General features: G+C 56.6%; 1 protein-coding gene across 6 annotated transcripts in view; it reads right to left on the bottom strand.

Moving 5' to 3' along the window:
• Nucleotides 1–21,158, bottom strand: part of RAP1GAP2 (RAP1 GTPase activating protein 2) — a 43,498-nt gene that overhangs the window by 16,303 nt on the left and 6,037 nt on the right. For 3 of the 6 annotated variants that reach the window (XM_059865830.1, XM_059865832.1, XM_059865833.1), the window contains exons 3-6: nucleotides 3,964–4,048; nucleotides 1,037–1,072; nucleotides 781–825; nucleotides 311–343 (exon numbers count right to left, since the gene is read on the bottom strand). In XM_059865830.1, coding sequence (XP_059721813.1) covers nucleotides 311–343; nucleotides 781–825; nucleotides 1,037–1,072; nucleotides 3,964–4,048 — 199 coding nt within the window. Of the gene's footprint in view, nucleotides 1–310; nucleotides 344–780; nucleotides 826–1,036; nucleotides 1,073–2,751; nucleotides 2,875–3,963; nucleotides 4,049–11,273; nucleotides 11,378–21,158 lie in introns of those variants that run through there. The other 3 variants (XM_059865828.1, XM_059865829.1, XM_059865834.1) reach the window with 2 other exon arrangements.

The raw sequence follows: 21,158 nt of genomic DNA, 5'->3' as shown, positions 1-21,158 counted from the left end.
CATGCCATGAGAGGCCAGGCAGGATAGGGGTGTGGATGTGGGATGCAGAGCTCATTGCTTCATGTTTTGCCCCCCTACTGCAGCAGACCTCAGCCCTGGCACCAGGAGGGACAAGCCCAGCCCCACTCTGAAACCTCTTCTCTGTCACAGAAGAGGGCACATGCTACTGAGGAAAAGCCAAAAACCACAAAGATAGGGAGGAGGAACAGGCTTTATGTAGCTCCTCTCAGAAACACCACCAATTCCTCTGCCATCAGCAATTCTAGAAAGGCATTCACCAGGAGGTGTTCAGAGGGTTCAGGGCACCCACCTCATCGATGCTGGGGTATGGGATGTAGTCTTCCTGGAAAAAGGAACCAAAACATCATCTATGACCATCTGCTCCCCACCAGCTGTCCCTTAAAACCCCAGCCCTGCCCACCCAACCCAGGGAGCACCTCCAGCACCTGCTGGTCCCTCGCAGGAAGGCACCAATGCAGGCTAAGTCCTGCCTAAAGGGAGTTCCTCTACTGGTGCAACTTCCCAGTGCAGTGGCAAACCCCAAGCCTTTTGCACAGCTGGAAGCTGAAATGCTCTGCTCTGGACATAAAGCTGGATTAGGGATTTACAGGCGCCGTGCTCCCATCTCTGAAAGGCAATTCAATCAGTGCCTTTTTTTAAGATAACATCTAAATCCTTTCCAGCCCTTTGAGTGACTGCCTTTGACAATATCACAACAAACCTCTGAGATGGGGGGGGGACACTTGAAGAGATCCCCTCAAGAAACAAAAATCAACTAACCTTGTGTTTTTGGCTTCCAGACCTCTGTTCTTCCAGTTTTGGTGCCTGTTTGGAACAAAATGAATGCATCAAACAATTTAGATGCTTTTACCCACACAGGGGGTCAGTCGACCAACGTGAGGGTATTTTTCTACATGGAGATCACTCCAACCCAAGTGGCTGGAAGGTGAGGTCTGTTCCTGGGACAGGCCCTCTACCTTTAGGGGCTTTGCTGGGGCCAACGTCCTGAGTTACTGGCATGCAAACTGCTGCTCACCTGCATTTTTTCCAGCATTTCGAAGAATTCTGCCGACTGAAAAGAAAAGAAGGAAATCTACTGTTCGATTAAAGCAGATACAAGGCAAGCCAGTCCAAGCCACATCACAGCAGGGACACTGGACCCCCACCCCGAGCACTTGTCCTGCTCCCTGAATGTGACCAGGCAGCTGGCTCCCACCAGGCCCCATGTGGAGCTCAGCATCATTGCTGCAGCTGCCCTTGCCAGAAGCCCTCGACCCCCAAAAATGCTGAGCTTCGAGCACGTTTCATCAGGGGTCTTGAATCATTTATTTTCTTCATCACAGCAGCACTGGTGAAGCTGCTGCCTGTGGCGCTGGGCTGCCCAGTGCAGGGTTAATCCCCGCTTGCCACAGGAACCAAAGAGATTACTGAGCTGCTCCCGTTAGAATCCCTGTTTGTCTGCCTGGCAGGAGCCGCAGCCACCGCGCACACAGGACGAGCGTCCCTGCACCCTGGGTGACACGGAGGGGGGTCAGGGACAAGAACCCACCAGGGTGGGCACAGCCCAGCATCGCCTCTCGGGAGAGCTGCCAGCACCCGCTGACGGCTGAGCCGCGCTCTCCCTCTGCGACGGGAACTTCAGGTAACCCTGCTCCGGATCCACCTGTGCTGCCCAGCGGGGCCCGTGCGCTGGGGCCGGCGCTCCGCACAGCGCCCGCAGCAGCTGGGCTTGCCGGACAGTCCTGATCCCTCTCCCAGCTCTTGCTGCCGTCAGGTACACACAAACAAACCACCCAGCCAAACTGCGGCTGGGAATGCCGCGCTCCCAGTAAGCCCCTAAGTGGCTTTTCTGGAGGCGTGGCGCCCCCGGCCCGTCCCTTCTCTCTGCCCTCCTTTTACCGCGCCGCGTTTGCTCCCGGCGCGGACCAGGAGCGGCCGGGCCACGGCAGCGCCGCCAGCCCCAGGGGCGAGGGAAAAGCGGGATCAGCAGCTCGCATCCTACCGGCTGCCAGAAACGGTTTGCGGGAGAGACATGCGTGATTTGGGGCCAAAAAATGGGGTCATGGTAACAAGGGGAAAGGCAAGGGGGATGATTTTTAGTGAGCACTTAGAATAGACTGAATTTCTCAAAAGACAAAAAATAAAGGAAAAAACAGGAGGGGATGAAGAAATGAAAATCAAAGGAAAAAAAAGTCGAGAGAAAATTTTTCCTTTAATATTCGTGGTGAGCAAAGGTCGGATTTACAGCACGAGCAGTCTATGGCTGCCAGTACAGGTGGGGCAGCTGTGGCTCACACACAACCCTGGCTGTTTCCAGCTTTAGACCATGCCCCTCCTTACCTAACACACCTGCGGGAGTCAAAAAGAAAAACCCCAGGCTCAGACAGCTCTGTGCCCACAGCGGAATACTCTTTAAAAAAAGTCTGGATTCTGTTTATCTCCAGGTACAAACGTTCTTGGGTAGTTTCAGGTCCTGCTCTACCAGTAGCCAGAGCCAAGATCTGACTCCACGGTGGCACCGGACCCAGCTGCTACAGTGAGCCCCACAGAAAATGCCACACGTACTGAGCAAAGCACACAGTTCTTCAGAGAGCTGTGCACACCTAGAGCCAGCTTTCCTGGGCCACAAAGGAAAGGACGGAAAGAAAACCCTGCACCAGGCAGGAGCGGAGCAGCGGGCAGCAAGCAGAGCTGTGCACCCCTCCCCAGCACTCTCCCCCACATGTCGCAGCCCTGGAAGAAATCTATTACCTTCCTGGCATCGCTCCCCGCCTGCATCAGCCGCACAGCCAGAGCTCCGCACGGGCACCCAGCGGGAGCACCTGCCCGGCCACCCCGCCCGGCCCCGCCTCCCTTCGGCAATGCTTCCTCAAGCCAGGGGCACAGCACGACAGCCCTCTTGTTTTTTCAAAGGGTGGCTCCCCTGGGAGGCAAAGTGCCCGGAACAGGCTGGGCGGGAAGCAGGAGGGGTCTGCGGGGGACAGGCAGGTGCCTGCTGGGACGCGCAGCTCAGGGTGCCCGGGCACAGCGCCTGCCTCATGCGGGCACAGAGCGACCCGGCACGGGGCTGGGGACGGTCACCGGGAGGGAATCACCCTGGGAATCACACAGAGCCACCCGGCATGGGTCTGGGGAGGGTCACCGGGAGGGAATCACCCTGGGAATCACACAGAGCCACCCGGCACGGGGCTGGGGACGGTCACCGGGAGGGAAACATCCTGGGAATCACACAGAGCGACCCGGCACGGGGCTGGGGACGGTCACCGGGAGAGAATCACACAGAGCCACCCGGCACGGGGCTGGGGAGGGTCACCGGGAGGGAAACACACAGAGCCACCCGGCACGGGGCTGGGGACGGTCACCGGGAGGGAATCACCCTGGGAATCACACAGAGCCACCCGGCACGGGGCTGGGGAGGGTCACCGGGAGGGAATCACCCTGGGAATCACACAGAGCCACCCGGCACGGGGCTGGGGACGGTCACCGGGAGAGAATCACACAGAGCCACCCGGCACGGGGCTGGGGAGGGTCACCGGGAGAGAATCACACAGAGCCACCCGGCACGGGGCTGGGGACGGTCACCGGGAGGGAAACACACAGAGCCACCCGGCACGGGGCTGGGGAGGGTCACCGGAAGGGAATCACCCTGGGAATCACACAGAGCCACCCGGCACGGGGCTGGGGAGGGTCGCTGGCAGGGAAGCGGCCCCGGGACCCAGCGCCCTGCCTGGCAGCGCCGCTCGCGGTTGCGTAACGGGAGTGTCGGTGCGGGACGGGCCGGCGCGCACGGCCCGCCACCGCGGGTGGAGAGGGACGGCGTCGGAACAGGCTGCCGGCTGGATTCCAGAAACCACCTACTGCTGCTCCTGTGGGAACAGCCCTAATCCGTGCAGCCGCTGCGTTGGAAGTGCTGCTCCCCAGCAGCCTGGCTTTCCAAACGCGGGCCCGGCCCCGCACTCTCACCTTCATGGTCGGGGGGGCCGTCAGGGGGGGCGACAGGGGCCGCTCCGGGACCGTCACATCCGTGCTGTTCAGCAGCTCCTGTTTCCTGGAAAACCAAACACAGGCATGTCAGCTCCCCCGTGCCCGAGCCAGCGCACCAGGCAGGAGATAAGGGTTATCTCTCTTGGCAAAGCCGTGGTGTGCAGCTGCCTGTACAGTAATACCTGGAATCTGAGAAAAAACCCAGCAGACAGTGTGAGAAGGTGATAAAAGTCATCAGAAGAGCCCGTGCCCAGGGTGGGCTGGGAGTCTCTATGTGTGATGCTGGTGGTGCAGGGACAGCAGGGCTGGGTTCCTGTGACAGGGACCAGCCATCCCCACGGCTTCCCTCCCTCTGGCACCCTCCCCACCTGGGCAGGACCTGCAGCTGAGCAGCCCTCTGGCAGCAAAGGAGGCTCAGGGACACCCCAGCACAGCTTTGGAGGGACCAGGGACCCAGCTGAGTGCCCCTTTGCCAACACGGCACCTGGCACCAGATTTTGAAGGACCAAGAGCCATCACGAAGATGCAAGACCCCAGGAAAGCAGAAAGCAGCCCCTGTGCCACGGAGCTGTCAAAACAGCCCCCCCAAGAGTCCCCCAAGCTTTGGAAAAGTACGGCCTCAGCCCTCCCCTGAACAAAATTCCCATCCCTGTCGCCCGGCGGCTCCCGGGCAGGCAGCCACGCCATCACGCAGCGGCACTGCCAGATGCTCCTCCGGGAGTCAGAAAATCTGAGATTTAATTTAGTTTCCTCTTGTCCCTGCCAGGTTAGGCCTGCAGAAACCGGGCCAAAACGTCCAACTGTTTATCTCGCTGTAACGAGGTTTGGTTCCCATGGCAGCGCGCCCCGGGATGGCTCCGATCCTGCCGGGCCTCTCCAAAACACACAGCTCCTGCCACAGGGTGCACCCCGGCCTCTGCCAGCACTCGCCCTCACCACAGGGGCCCCAGCACCCCGGGCCCTGCCCTCCCAAGCCCCAGGATTTGTGACAATCACCTGCTGGTCATAGGGAAGCGGTGCCTGCAGCCCCTCCTCAGCAGGGCCCACGGAGGTGCTGAGGGGATCGAGTGGGGAGGCAGCAGAGATGCTGGGAAGGCAAAGTGGGACCAGCAGCATCATCCTACTCACAGCCAGGGAGTCATGGCACCCCCTGGGCTGTGCCAGCAACATGGGCTTAGCCAGAGGCACTGGGGGCAATACCCACTGCACTGTGTCCAAATGTGAACCCAGACCGAGAACTGGTGTCTCACATGACATCAAATCAAAGTAAATCTTCTCTCTTTTTCCTATCACAGCTGGTTAAATTTACATTGTTACACCTCATTTGAGCTCCTGGCATCTTCCAGTTTTTCAATGCAAGAAATTAACTGGAGCAATGTGGGGCAATAGCAGGATTCCCATCCTGCCCACCCATACTGTTTATCAAGCCTCTTCCCTCTCTGCTCTCCACAACCTCACCATGTCTCTGCTGCTGAAAAATGCCGAGGATGACAGATTTTCCTTGTTTGCTCTTTGACTTTCTAGGACACTAAAGCACAGCCTGATCTGGAGCAAACCACTCATTCTCTGCTCTCCTTGCTTTGAACCCCGAGCTCTGCCTGATTGCACTCAGCAGCACAGTGGCCTCAAAGGCATAAAACAGATACGACTTTGAAAAGATTAAAGTTACAGGGATGCACACAAATAATTTCATTTGATCTGGGATTTGTAGTGGGTTGCCATAGCATCATATTCTAAGTATTATAAAATCCCCCAACTTAACAACATGTTCCTCTGTCACATGCTGGCTGCTTCTTTGGGGCCAAACTGCTGGAACTGCTCCTGCAGTTCCGAGAGAGCAAAACAAGCCCATCCCCAACGACTGCTTGGAACGGGCCTCTGCGCTCAGAATCTGTTGTGGCAAAGTCCAACCACAGACGCCGATGATTCAGCCCCCCATCAGCGCCCGGGTCAAGGGCCGGCGCCCATCTCCCAAACGGATTGCCCTCGGGGGATGCTAAATGAATCAGGGGGAGGATTAGCACGCCTTTGTCTGTGCACGGGGGCTCACAGCAGCCCCGCTCCGTGACCCAGTCCCCAGCTGGCACCGAGGGCACCATCTCTGCACAGCCTGAAGCACAGCAGAGGTGGCAGGTGCCCAGCCAGCCAGGACGGGCGCTGGGGCAGCTCCCCACGCCTCTCCCTGGCACCACAGGAGACGCGCAGCCCCAGCATCGACAGCCAAAGGCCACAGGGCTGTGTGCGCTCCCTAAGGGGAGCTGGCAGCTGCCAGGGGGCTCTGCCCGCCCCCGATGCCCGCGTGTCCACCCTGGCCACGGCCACGGCCGGGCAGCAGCGCGCAGGATGGGCCAGCGCGCCCTCCGGAGCCGCGCGGCCGGACACCAGCCTCTCCAGAAGGAAACGTGGGCATCGCTGGTGCAATTATTTCTTTGTTTTTCTCATTAGGCAAATTAAGAGAGCAGGAAAAAGAGAGAATTAGAATCCTGCACGCTTAGTAAATCTAATTAAGGAAATACCTTAATGCGGTTATGGCAGGGCCAACTGCAGGGTTTCCGAACGGAGGCTGAGATCCCTCCAGCCATCCCGGCCCCCCGGGACTGTGCTGGGGGGGACCTGTTGCCAGCTCTTAGGGGGGCAAAGCCCACCTGCCAAGGGCTGCTCTCCCGGCTCCTCCCAAAGGGGGAGAAAATGGGGATTTTTCCCCCCATTTTGGGGGGTAACCATGGACACTGGTGAGCTTCCAATACAGCAAGGGCAGGTGAGGTCTTCCTCTTTAAAGCATCCCTGATCACAGTCCTAAAGCACCTTCAAAATAATATCCAGTATTTGGTAAACCCCACGGACATACTGAAATTCTGATTAAAAAGTCCTGTTCAGCACAGAGCCAAGGCTGCCTGGACCCCTGGGGTGTTCCCATCCAGACCCTGACTCCGAGTGCACACTTCCCTCATGCTCTCTCCAGCCAACACCTAATGAAAAACCCCCAATGCATCCACCTCCTCATTCTGGCCATCTGATTTGTTTCCCAGACAGGCTCTAAATCAACACAGTACTTTTAGATAAATCACAGGTGGGGAGGGGAGATGCCAGCATATTACCTGACACGGTGAAATGCTCCACACGTGGTTAGCTCTACCTCTGTCAAGATGTGCAAATGAGATGGGAGCACTGTATGCCTATGCTCAATTCCACAGATCAAACCTGGCCTAAGGAGGTACCAAACTCCTGCAGCAACAAGTTCTGCCTGTCAGATGCCTCATCCTTGAGAAGGTCAGCAATGACTCTCCTGTAAATTAACAGCCTCTATTTTTGGACTCATAATTTTTTATCCTTGATGGGCATCACCTTGCCAGCTGCTTCCTTTTTAGTTTGTTTCATATTCCATGCCTGATCTCCTAAGTTTCCAGAGGGGACTGTGCTTCCATATCACTTTCCATCCTCCCCCTACCCAGGCTCAGCCCTATCCACAGCGGGCAGTGGGGCACAGGCTGCTCGTCCTCCCTCTGGGGGGGCTCCTCTCCATCCCCCACACAACTGGGACTGACCCCTGGCTCCCAGGACACGAGCACCTGCTGACACACCACGCAGAGCAGCATGGCCAGCGGCCCTTGCCAGCTGCTCACAAATTGCAAAAAAAAAAAAAAAAACCAAACCAATACTGTGGGTTTTTTGCAACACAGACAAGGGCACCTTGCTGTGAGTTTACACCTGGAAATCTGCAGTGAGTGCCTGAATGAAGAACCTTGCCCTGACTTTGAGCAGCTCTCCACCCAATCCCAGGATGCCAGGCAGGCAAGATCTCGCTGCATCATCACTCATCCCACGGAGGACAACAGCAGAGGACATGCACTGCTGCAGGCTCCCCCTGAAGTCAGACAGTTGTGGGGCTCCAGAATCCCCCCCAAACATGGGGTGCAGCCCAAGTACTCAGTGCTGCAGAGCTCCCAGACCCTTGGGCAGAGCTCCTGCTATGGAACATCTTCCCTAGAAACTGATTCACCTTGTTACGTCCTGGCTCAGCTTAGCCCTATTCAGCAGGGTTGCCTTCTCACATCGAAGCCTCAGAGTCAGCAAAAAAAAAAAGTGCAGCATTTTCTCATCTACATTTCTTGCAATAAATTACATATTTGCAAACTGCCAGCCTGCACCTGCACACACACAGCATCCTTGGAGTGGGACCACAGCCTTGGCTCAGAGAAAGGTGACATTTAACTGCCAGTGGGGTTGGCTTTAATTGCCCCCCCAAACAGCAAATAAACATTGTTGAACAGTTCAGAGCATCCCGTGCTTGAGCAGGCAGGATCCCAGCTGCCTGCACCGGCCATGGGTCCCTGCTGCAGCACACATTGCCCATCCTGCTGGGCAGGGGGGCCAGCAAGGAGCTGACTCCTGCTTTGCCTGCACCTCTACAGACACTGGAATCTTTCCAGCTGGACAAGGGCTTCCCACTGGGCCAGCCCAGGACAGGACAGCGAGGCTTGATATGCAAAAAAATGGTGAAAAGAAGTTTTTTTCTTTTACAAAATGTGCTGCCTACTCTGCCTTGCAGGAACAGAGAAAGTGGCAATTTCCTGCAGATCTGGGTAAATCAGCCAAGGCACTTGCAGACATTTTCAGACCAGAAGGCTCGTCTGATCCTATTCCTGCCAAACCGGAGCCAGGAACCTCGGGCAGCCGTTTCTGAGCTGATTCAATAATTTGCAAATTGCGGAGAACAGCTCCCAGAAACCTGCGCCTCCAAACGCCACGGCACTGATGCCAAAGGGCAAGGGGAGGCTGTGAGAGGAGAGGTGCCCCACACCAGGGCACCCACCCTCCAGCTCTCCCCTGTGAGAGGACAGCCACCACAGCGTCACCTCACTTGCACGTGGGACAGTTGGGAAAATTAATTTAGGCATAAATACAGTTCCAGATCCCAGGCTTTCAGAGCAAAACAGGAGCAAGGAGGAGCCCGCAGCAGCAGCCACCCCCCAGACCTCCTCGCTCCTCCCCCCCCAGCTCAGGTGTGCAGGGGAGGCACAGGTAAGAAGACTGCAGGTGGAGGGGCAGGTAAGCATCACCCAGCTCTGCCAGGGGAGCCTGGTGTGCTGCACTTTGCTGGGTTGCTAACAAGGAAGGGACATGGGCCACCACAGACTCTGCAGCTGCCACTGATCCTGCCAGGCTTGCATATGGCTCATGGAAAGCAAAATTCAATTGCAAATGCAGAACAAAGACTGAATGTAGGAGGGAAAAAAGCAAATAGGAGCAGGTGGAGGAACAGAGTCCCTTTTGACGATGCCGCTAGCAGTCCCTTCCTTTTCCTGTAGATTATGTCACTCCGGTGGCCCTGGCAGCTTGCATAAGATGAAACAACCACCGTAAAGCACTGCTTGAATTCTTGCAATCACTCCCATGGAGGCTCCTCAGTCCACGGCAGACAGAAAAAACCTCCTCAGGGTCTCCTTCTCCCCTTGAGAAATCTGTGTGACTCTTGTTGCACTCAGTAAACCCTGCAGCAAGAGGCGCACTGAGACGGTTTGTGCACAACACAATACTGGGGGAAAAATAAAAAGGGAAATCAGGCTCAGACATCATGGGGCAGATTCCAGTGCAAGTCCAGAGCCAGGGATTTTCTAATCACTCCAATGTCATGCTGAGCTCATTCATAAAAACCTGGTACCTGGGGGAAAGACAACTCTTTGCCAAAGTCTTCTTTGGTGTGACTAGTAAAGCACTCCCTGCTCTTGAGGCAAATGCAGGATTGGCCAATGAGTTTGAGTGGGCACAACATCCAGAGGGTCATTTGGGTCCCACCGGTGTCACTCTGCACTTGGACAGTCCCCACACACGTGAAAGCAGAGAGAGACTTCAGGTCACCCCCAGCCAGTCCCTCCAACGCTTGCTAGCTGGTAGCTAGAGCCCACGGTCCAAGGGCAGAGCTATGGATACAACAGGCCTGGGCTGAACAGGACAAAACCCAGGGAGCAGCAGCAGGGCAGGAACAGTCAAGCCCAGCAGGAGCCCCAGCACAGAGCACCCTTCATTCCAGGCCAGTACAGGGGACCCAGCCATGGCTCAGCTCAGGTGAGCAGACATTACTGCTGCTCATTCAGGACCTTCAGGTTGGCTTTTTCTAACTGTTCTTCTTTGATGATCTACCTAATACCCCAGCAAGGGAGACAAAAATATCTCAAACCAGCAAGTGACACAGGAGCTCCCCAGGAATGCCAGTGTTCAGTCTTTAGTGTATCACTGACATCCTGCTCTCCATGGCACCAGCTGTCCAAGGCAAAGTCCCAATGCCAGCAGAACTGAAAAATGGGGTACGAGCCCTGCAATCCACAACTGTTGGCAGACAAAAAGCTTCATGCTCAGTTGCCACACTCTGATTTTTCACACTTATAGATTAGAGAGCAGGGGAATATTTTACAATAACGATTCCAAATAATCATTTCTTCATTCATTTTAGTTTGGTACAAAATCACAAATTGAACCAAGAAAAAGAAAGAAACAAAAAACCCCTCAGCCTGCAGCAGTGCCCATGTTGCTTCCACCCTGAAACAGAGGTACACACACTGTGAGGTTCGGGTGCATATTTCTGACTATTTTTAACACCAAAGTTGCCAGAGCAGCAGAGTCCTGGAGGAGAAAACTCCCTGCCCGGGGAGGCCGCATAGATCAGCGCGGGGTCAATCTCCGAGGCCAACAGCGACTCCCGTGCGGAGCGGGGGGAGCGGCGCCCGCGGAGCAGATGCCAGCTCGCCGGGCGCTGCAAACAGGCCATTTCCTCCGGCACAAAGTTGAACACCAAGTACAGCCCGCGGCTTCGGCAATGAAAGATGAAACCGTTTGTCAGCTGTTCCCGCCGCAGACAAAGCTGCGGAGCCGAGTCACAGCAGATCCGCGCGGGAGCCCGAGGGGGCCCCGAGGACCGCTGCTCCTCCCGGGGCGGCGGCAGCGGGTGCCGGGCTCACCTGGCCCGGGCGTGCGGGCCCTGCACACACGCACCGACCGGGCGGTCGCGGCGGTGCCGGTGCGCGGCTCCCGGCACCCCGCACAGCGCCAGCGGGTCACGGTTACCCGGCGCCGGCTGCCTGGTCCCCGGCACCGCTCCGGCGCACAGCGCACACCGCGAGCGGGTCACGGCTATCCCGGTGCCTGTTTTCCAGCTCCCGGTACCGCCGCCGGCACCCCCCGCCCAGTAATTCCAGCCCGCCGCTCCCGCCGCCGGCCCCGCGTCCCCCCGCAGCCCCCGGGCTCTGCCCGGCCCACGGTACCGAGCGCTCCCCGGCTCCCCGCGGCGTCACCTTCTCTCGCTGCTCTGCCGGGAGCGGTGCAGGAGCCCGATCAGCACCACGGCCGCCCGCACCCCCGCGCGCCGGGACCGCGTCCTGCCGCCCGCCCGGGACATCGCCGCTGCCGCCGCCGCCGACCGAGCGCCGGCACCGGCGGGGGCGGCGGCGCGTCCACGGCCGCGACCGCCCCCGCCCCGCGCCGCCCCGCGCGCGCCCCGCGCCGCCGGTAACGAGCGCGGGGCCGGTAACGGAGCCCCGCGGGAGCGGCTGCGGAATGGCGGCAGCTCTGCCCCCTCCCCGCAGGCCGGGGGTGTGTCCGCAGACCCCCGGACACCCCCGGGCCGGCGCTGCGGGCGGGCGGGGCTCTGAGCACGTCACGGGCGCGGGGAGCGGACTGTCGGCGGCACAGCCCCCGGGTCACTCCGGTACCGAGGCTTTCCCGGCAGCCGCAGCCCGAGCTCCTCAAGGGGCGAAATGCCAGCGCAGCCCCTTCAACCCCCCCGGAGGGAGGACTCGCTCCTGCCCCACAGACGTGTTCCTCACCGCAGCACACCCCGCAGGAGCTCTCGGCGGGTCCCAGCCCGGCCCTGCCATCCCTGTGCCAGGGCCGAGCATCCCTTCCCCCCGAGCGCAGGCTGCAGCAGCGGGACAGCACGGGACCTCGAGCCTGTCCCTCACACCGGGAGCTGACACACAGCTCCCTCCAGGAAATGAATTCTTTTTTTTATTAAGTAAACTGTAAATTATCTACTTCTCACTTCAGCACCTTTCCCTGGAAGTCCTTGTTGCCATGGTGATAAAACACCCAGGTCCCTCTGCCCCCCTTATCTCACCTCTCTCCTCTGCCAGTTTAATTTTCACAGGAATTAGACACAGGACAAGCTACAGCTCTTTGAGGTACTTCCTAGTCTAAGGGATGGAAGCACCATCCCTGCTGCCAGCAGGTGTGGGATCATTCATGAGAACATCCCCCCAGCACAGGACAGGACACGGGCACCTGCCCAAACCTGCTGGCTCTCTGTATCCCCGCAGCCATCAGGAACAGTCAAACAACCCTCCTGCATCTGCTCCAGCCACTGCCCAGGGTGGTATAACCAGCCTGGTCTTAGAGCAGGGAGGGCAGAACCTCTCTGGCAGTGGCACACAGGGCCCCTGGGGCAGCTCCAAGTGCCACAGCCAGCTCAGGGGTTGGGGCGACCCTGCCACAAGCAGGAATCTGTCGGGGGGCACACGCAGGCTGCAGGCAAGCACATCCACCATCCATTCGAGCAGGACCTGAGCAACTCCCGGGGAAAGATGGCCAGAAAGGCCCCCTGCTCCCACCCACAGAGCAAGAGCCCAGCACAGAACAGGAGCTGCCTGGAAACCCCCAGCTGGGGCAGTCAATCATTAACAATGCATGGGGCTCCCCTGGCAAAGCCTGTAATAAATGTGTTTGCTCAGGAGAAACAGCTTGCAGAGGCCACAGACCACATCTGGCAGGGAACAGCCGCTCCTGCTGCCTCGTCCTGCCTGTCACACTCCTGCCTCACCCCCTCCCCTGCCTGTCACCCTCTTGTCTACCACCCTTAAGGAGATAACATAACCTCAGTTCTGGCCTTTTCCATCCAAATGTTTCAGCAGAATCTCTAATCAGGTGGATTCCTTAAATGCCACAACAACAAAACCCCTATCATTGCTGTAATCTCTTTCTGTATCCTACTGTAAGTCAGATAAAAACAGGTGTGATGTTATTTTTGTCAGCACACCACATGAACTCACCCCAGATGAACCAGACAGCATTTCAGTGTCACCACAGCACCCATGCCGGCCTACACCGTGCACATGGAGCACTCCAGAGAGCCAAGACCCAAACTGAAACCCAAGATCAGTATTCCTGTGTTTCACCAGACCTCGAGGTCCCTGGGGAGACTGAGGCAGCAGCAATTCCAGCAGACAAGTGGTGAGGTACCCAGTTCCCCTCAGGAAAAAGTCCAACTCATTCTTCAGAAATTCCAAAATGCATTTCTGTCTCCTCAGAACAACATCAGATGATGCCAAACTCTGAGTGGTGGTGAGAGAACATAAGTGGGTAAGAGGAGTGAATCTTGCTAAAGATGCTACCTGCACTGCCAAGCCTTTCAATCAGGTTTTGATGGACCAACAGATCTCTTCCTGCAGAAAATACCTGTCTGCTTTCCTTCAAGCTGAAGCTATCAGTCTGACAAATTCCTCAAGCACAGAGAAAAAAAAATTAGATCCTATTTCTGTGCCAAATTACACCAATTCTCAAATTCATTTTCAATTAATGGAGGGGGAGGGGGTTAATTTTAAATCTTTTAGCTCTCACATTAAACAGGCAGATTTGAATTTCATTGAGTCTCCCTCTCTGGAGACATTTTCCACATCTCGCCTCCCCTTTTTCAGACAAGCTAAGTATTAATCTCCTCTTGGTTTAGGCTGAAGTGGTTTTGTATTGATTTTTAAAGATGTTCAATTCTCTCCTATTTGGAAATAGACAAACACTTTGAGCAGAAACTCAGGTTCCCTCTCTACCCAAACACAGCCCAGCCCACAGTGGAATAATGGCAGCTGGACTCCCTGCAGCTGATTTGTAATTTATAGCCTGAGGGCAAGACAAGAGATGGTGAGGGGCTGAGGCGGCCTGGGGGCTGTGGGCTCCTAGGAGGGCTGGGGGCTCACACAGGCAAAAGGAACCAGGACCTGCTGCCCCACAGGACACCACCTCTGGCTGAGCCAGGCCCTGCAGAACCTGCCCTGTATTTCTTGGGTTCTGCCATCTGGGAGCTGCTCCAGGATGGACCAGGGCAGGATGACAGGGATGCCTAGGAGGACACACAAGGTGGCAGGGCTGGTGCAGCTGAAAGCTCCTGCCCTGCCTGTGTTCCCCATGCCTCACGCCCTCCAGCTCCATGCAGCCTCCTGTTCCTGCAGTGATGCCACCCAAGCATCCATCACCTTCCTGAGTGTTTGCAATAGGAATACCCTGTCAGGGCCAGCACCCCCAGAAGCTCTCCAGATGTCCCAAAGGACATCTCCTAAGAGAGAATGCTGCAGCTCAGGACATTCCAAGTCTCCATCCTTCCTTTAAAACACCAGTACCACCCTGTCAGTGACTAAATTACCCCCAGAGAAAGTAGTTGCCCCTGTTTTTTGAAGAAATATATATCCCTTGAAAATGCCCTGACATTTTTGCTCCAGACAAAGCAGTTTGGCAGTGAACCAGGAAGCCTGAGGGGCTGGAGGGAGTGCAGGACAGGCCAGGACAACGGCACACTGTGATTAACACATCACCTGGCAGCCGTCTGGACACTGCTGGGACAGAAGCACCTGAAAACGCCAGACTGGGACAAGATTGAGCCTCCATCCCTAGGAGTATTGACTCTGCCATGAATAAATGACACTATTAATATTATTATGAAGCCATTAATTTATGTAATAACTTTGGCTTTCGTACAGATGCTGCTGTGAAACCCCCCACAGCTGAGCAGCCCATCAGTCTTCCTCAGCCACCTGCAGGGGCCTTTCCACCTGCAGAGGACCCAGCTCACACCTGAGCTGCAGCCACAGCTGAGCCCAGCTCTGGTGACTCAGGGTTTCTCTGGCCAGAGCCACAGCGCTGCCCCACCAGGCAGTGCAGGATTTGTCCCTGTCACCCTCCGTGCCTCCCTGGGCAGGAGATATTTCTGGTTCCCTCGCTCACGAGGGACAGTGACAGTGCCAGAAATACACGAGCTATGCCAGGCACGGCCAGCCCATCCTGCCTGAGCTGCAGGGGCTGAGGGGAGCCCAGAGATCTGCCCGGGCCCTTTCCCACCACCTTGAGACCCTTCCCCACTGCCCCAGGAGCCCCCCTGGGCACTGCCTCCCAGCAGAGCACGGGCACCTGCCCTGCCCAGGTGGGAGAGCTGAGATGGGGCAGCTGCGCCAGCACCAAGGACCGGGAGCCAGGGAGGAACAAAAGGAGACAATGCAACACGGCCCAAAACCCAAAAATAGTAACTGCTTCCCTGCAAAGGAGCAGTTACATCCTGATTTCCCTGGCATGGCAGAAACAGATTTGGGAGCTTGCAAACGAGGGAGAAAGCGATTATGGTGCTTCAACTGGTGCTGCAGGAGGAGGATAAGAGGGCATCCACTTTTACAGAAGTATCACAAGAAATGGAGCTTTAGATTACATTACATCCAGCCCCAAGTAATCTGATTAGAAATTTATTTTATGGCTTCAGTTAGAAAGACATGAAGGCAATCCCAGGAAAGCAGAGAGGCAGCTCTTCCACGCAGGCAGTGAGAGACAGAGCACAGTGAGCCTATCTCCCCAGAAATGGTGTGAGATGGGTGTGACATGCCACAGCCACCCCGACACCATGTCAGTTCTGAGAGACTGGATTGACGTGTGCCAAGGCATGGGGCAGCCCCAGCTCCCACCCCACACGTTGGCAAGCCCCCCAGCACAGCAGTGCCCCAGCCCTGGGGCCCTGTGCCCCAGCACTGTGGCTCCTGTCCAGAGGAGCAGAGCTGAAGTGCAAGAAAGGAGAAATTTACCTGCTGAGCTCTAGGAGGAGCACACAGGGATGGGCTGGCCCTGTCCAGAGCCAACCCCTGTGACAAGTGCAGTCCAGCATCAACCTTCTGCCTGGCCTGAGGCCAAGCAGGGCCCAGGAGTGTCCACCTCCCCAGCACAATTTCCAACCCTCCCAAGCAATAGGAGGTCAAAGCCACAACAAAAGAACAAAAACTCTCACTGCAGAAAGCAGCTGAGATCAGGTGGGTCTCGTCCCCCTCACCTGGGCAGAGGGGATGCTGAGGAGCACAGCTAAGGAAGATGCTGGGAGCAGCCCCTCCCTGTGCCCCCCAGGCTGCCCTGCTCGAGGGCACAGCCTCCAGAGCAGCCCAGTGGAAGGTGGAAGGGCTCCTGGCTGCAGCGTGTGCAGGTGACACCGAGCACCGTGTGTGACAGACACACTCAACCAGACCGGCTCCAGAGGGGGTAGGGCCTGAGCCATAGCCAGAAAGAGCAGTGACCCAAGAGCAATCAGTGACAGGAGCCTGGAACCCTGACCATGCCATCAACACACCAATGCACGAGTGGGTGGTTTTCCAAGACTCATTTATCAAGGCACAAAGCAAGCTATGGGTACAAGGAGTCTCCTGTACACCTCTCCCATCCATTGTGTGACACTGGCTATGAACCAAACACTATTCTGTAATTGAGACAGCCCAAGTGAGTCACCTTTGGGCTCTTCCTGCCCAGCAGCCTGGCTCTGTGGTGGCAACTGGGGGCAGCATAAGCCACAGCACAGCTGACAGAGAACAAGGTAGTCATGGCCACGACAGCAGCACAATTACATGGAAATCGTGTTCCTGATAATTTGGGGTATTTCTCCCTGTGAACACAGGCCTCCTGAAGAGATGAGCTCCAAGATTTCAGCATCCAATTAAATTAGATCAAATCAGCAGAGGAAATTAGTCTTTACAGCATGAGAAGATCCTCTGAATTTTACTAGTAAATCAGTGAGCTAAATGTCAGCATTGATCATTGACATCACCAGTAAACCAGATTTGGGAGGCACAGCCACCAACATGTGCCACTCACCCAACGCTTCCAGCACCTCCAGCACCCTGCTCAGCCCCAGCCCTTCCCGTGCCAGGGCAAAGACCATCCCTGGAGCCTTTGTGCCATCCAATCTCCACTGGAATCCTGCTGGGAAGCTCAGGATCAGGCCCAAACTTTAGCCTCAATGGAGCAACGCCCGTCCCGAGGGTGCTGCAAGGGACGTGGGAGGAGGAGGAGGTGGGCAGGGAGGGGGTCATGGAGGGGTCATGTGGCATGGGGCAGGTCCCCGTGCCACAGGGGTGGCAGAAGGAGCAGCAGCAGCACCTGGGCCCCAGGCACTCTTCTGGAGATGACACCATCTCAATTACCCGCCTCCCTCACACACCTTGTTTGATGTGAAAGCATTAAAAGACATATAATTTGTGGAGCTAAAACACAGGTATTATCTCTGACACATCCATACTACAGGGAACGTTCTGAAGTCAATCACATTCAGAGGTTCCTGCTGCTCTACAGATTTTTCCTTGCCTCTTGCTCCAAATAAGAAAAGATGGAAAATGAAGCAGTTTTTAGCTGCAGACCCACCATCTTCCTCTTCCAATCACCTCACACTGTGCAACCTCATCAGTGATAAGGAACAGGAGACCCAGATCAGCTTGTCAGGGATTTAGAAAGTGGAGTCTGCATTCCAAACTGGAAAGGATTAACAGTGTATTGTCGGAGGAGAAAGGCACTGTCATGGTCCCTGGTGTGACACCAGTAACATTTGGGAGGAATGAGACAGGACAGAGCCTGAAAGGACTGACCTTTGAGACTTCACAGAGACTCAGAATATAGCTCTGACCTATTCAGTACCTGTCAGGCCTCTACATGTCTCCTCTGGGTGGGAGCCTGAGATGAGCTGTGTTTTCACAACGGGCTTTGGAAGACGTGAGTTCCTTGGGTATGGTATGGGTCACCGAGAGCATCACACGCCGCACTGGAACAAAAACAGGGACGAAAAGCCGAGATGGAAGGGCCATTCCCGAGCAGGACCATGGCACGGGAGTGCCGCTGGGGGCCGTGGCCGCCCGTCCCTGCCGGAGCGCGGTGCCGGCCGGCGGCAGGAGCCAGGCCCTGCCAACTGGCAGGAAAAGCGACAGCCGGCGGGAGCGGCACAGTAATTAACAAAATTATCATCAGGAACAAACCACAGGCTTTGGCAGAATGCCTGCGCTGCCACACCAGCACTGCCTACCCTGCTCTGGGCTCCTTGGCCCGGCCGACGTGGGGCTGCTCACGGTCCCCAAATCACACCCGCCCTGGTGGCAAGTGGGCACGTGGCCACGGCCGAGGGGAGGCCAGCAGCCACCCCGAGTGGGGCAAGAGCCCCTGCAAGCCCTGCCTGGGTGACCTCAGGGACTGCTGCCGACAGGGAGTGAACCCAGGGCAGATGGGGCCTCAACCACCGCAGCCATCACGGCTCCCTCCTGCCATCAGGACAAGATTTGCCCTCAGAAGGTGGCTGCTCCCCCAGCAGCCCCCTCCGGCTGCAAACAGCTCCCAGCCCGACAGGCTATAAATATGGCAGGAGGGAAAACCAGCACAGTTTATTAGTTCTGAGACAGAGCTAAAAATAGACCCATGTGGGGCTGCTCAGTCCTCTGGGCAGATGTAATTGTGGATAATCTAGCTTTAAATATGGGAAGGCTGTCTGACAGCAACAACAACATTTTAGCATACGGACGGGGCGGCACTCGCTGCTGCGCCTCCTCCAACGTCACCGGGGAGCGGCGCCTCACTGCCACATCCCAGCCCTCCTGCTCCCTGGCTGGGCTTTCTGCAGGAACAAACCCTCACATAAACCCAAATATCCACACCTGGCCACTAAGAGGAAAGCATGGAGTCAAGTACCAAGGGGGAGCATCAGTGGAGCTGTGCCAGCACCTATTCCCCCAGCCTGAAATTTTATATAGCTAAGGCTTACCAGATTAAATGGCTGAAACACTCCAAGTCCTCAGAGCTGACAGCACCTTCCTCCTCCTGTGAAAGCTTCCTCTGTCCCAGGCAGGCTGTGAGACGTGCTGGGAGGATGCTGTGTGGGTGCAGGGCTGGGTGTGGGCAGGCAGCCAGGGCGATAACTGCCCTTCCACGAAGAGGGAAGCGCTCCCGCCTGCCTGCCAGAGATAGCAGGGAGACGTTGGGACTGGCTGGATTTTGTAAATCTCCCACCAGTCCTTGGGCCGATGGGGAAGGACAGACCATGGCACTGCCACCATCCTGGCAGGCAAGTCAAGCAGCTGATGGCGACCAGGGCTGATGGCAGCCACCAGCCGTGGCAGCAGCAGAGGTCTGTCACCATCCCTGGGCACACACCTGCAGTTCCCTGGCACTGCAAGGGGCTTCATCCCAGCAGGAACGCAGCCACAGACCTGCTGCCAACACAAGGACTCATTCTGCCTGGCATGCCATGCCCAGCCATGGCTCTCTGAGCTGCCACAGCCCTGCACTCCGCTGGTGCACAGCTCACACCCATCCAGCACTGACCCATGGAAAGAGACAGCCCAGCCTCCAGCTCAGCACTGGTTTTAACTGAGTTTAAAGTTTCCTGCAAGTCCAGGGCATTCCTTGCACCCTGGCCCTGCACGCTCAGTCCTTCCCCAGGCACACGGGCAGGAGGGGGGCACTGCCAGGCTCCAGAACTGGGATAGCCGTGCAGGGCATGCTGCTGGTGGGGTCATTGCTGGGGTTTCCATGGGCTGGCTCCACACCCGTCAGCAATGGAGAGGAGCAGCTCCAAAGACACGGAGATGGGAAGCTTCCCCCTGTGCTGCAGCTGGCTGCTCTGCAGTAGTTTTGACAGCATTTCCTTTGCATGTGCTTCTCCAGCTAAATATAATTGCAAAACATACATTCACATGCAATTATCCATTTATGAAGTGCTAATAAGTCAAAGGAATTTACTTAGATGCAATCTGCTCGCCAGACCTTGTCCTCACAGACCCAAACCTCCAAGATCAGTGCAATAGTCAGTGCAGCCAGCTCCAAGATGCTAAATCATTCCCACATATTCCTACTAACTCAGCTCCAGCCCATCAAATAATAAAGAGCCTCAAGCCTGGACACAGCTCTTCTTACGAAGGTCGAGTCAATCTTTCATCTCTTCCCACCTTCATCCTCCTGCTCCCATCAGCAGAGGAGCATCACATGCTCTTTCATGTGAGTTCTGACTGCACACACACTGACTCCCAGTAATTGCCGTGAATGGCTCCTCCGTTCCACAGAGACGTGATTATTTTGGTGCTATTTTTGCTCTATAAAGCTAAAAGAAGAGGTGACTCTGCCTGAAGGGGGGGGCTTTTTTGCTGATTTGTTTTTGTTTAACACTCTGTGGTTTCTCAGTACACCCCATCAATACCAGTGAGCAAATAACCAGAGCACAAAGGCTGAGGAGCTGTCAGCAGGTAAAGGGCTGGCGAACCCCCCAGAGGACATCACCCTACCAGTTTGTTCCACAGAGAAGGAGGAAGGGCCCCACGAGTCCCCATCCCGCTTTTCCACCTCCAGCATCCCCAGTACAAGGATTTTACAAGGCCAGGGATGTTCGAGGGTCTCTGCCTGCTTTCCTGGGGACTCCTGCACTTGCTGGGCTGCTGTGAGAGGCAAGCAAACCCACCTGGCTGGCTCACCTGGCCAGAACTGCTCTTTGACATGCAAAGATCCTTTGCAGGCTGATGTTTTCCTCCAGGGTGACCCTCCCACCAGCGAAGCAGCTTAGCTGCCATCTGGCTAAGGTCTTCCTTTCCCGGCAGCACAGCCTGACCTCAAACTCCCCATGTTTGACCAGGACTGCATGGAGCTGTGCCCCCAGGAGAACCAAGGGGACCCCAGGAGCCTGGAGACACTTCCAGCTCCCTCCAGAGACTTCATGTGAACTGAGAAAACACCAACACCAAGCCAAGGCTGGGGAGCTGCTTCTGGACACGATTCCCCTTTTGCCAGCCCAGAGGATTCAGCAGCTCCAAGCGCTTTCCCCTGAAGTGAGTAAGGAATAAAAAATGTAACAGAAAAGTAGGGATCACAATGGAGTTGGTCCAAACCAAACCCAGGGTCCGCAAATCCCATTTACTGCCCAAGTGTCTCGGTCTCCATCCCACAGCTCCCTGGGGCCAGCCCCAGTGCCAGCAGCTCTCAACAGCCCCAGCACCCGAGCACAGCAGCACCAGTGCCTGCTTCCACCCTTGGGGACGTGCACCCCCAAAAACAGTCAGCAGAGTATCCCCAAGCCTCTCCCAGACTCCCCCTCCCCCAGACACTGCCTTTGGGCAGGAGCACATCTCAGCCCCCCAGAGCAGCCCCTG

Source organism: Haemorhous mexicanus, chromosome 22 (assembly GCF_027477595.1).
Source record: "Haemorhous mexicanus isolate bHaeMex1 chromosome 22, bHaeMex1.pri, whole genome shotgun sequence".
Classification (NCBI taxonomy): Eukaryota; Metazoa; Chordata; class Aves; order Passeriformes; family Fringillidae; genus Haemorhous; species Haemorhous mexicanus.
Note: the sequence above shows the minus strand (reverse complement) of the source record. Positions and strands in the feature narration are given on the sequence as shown.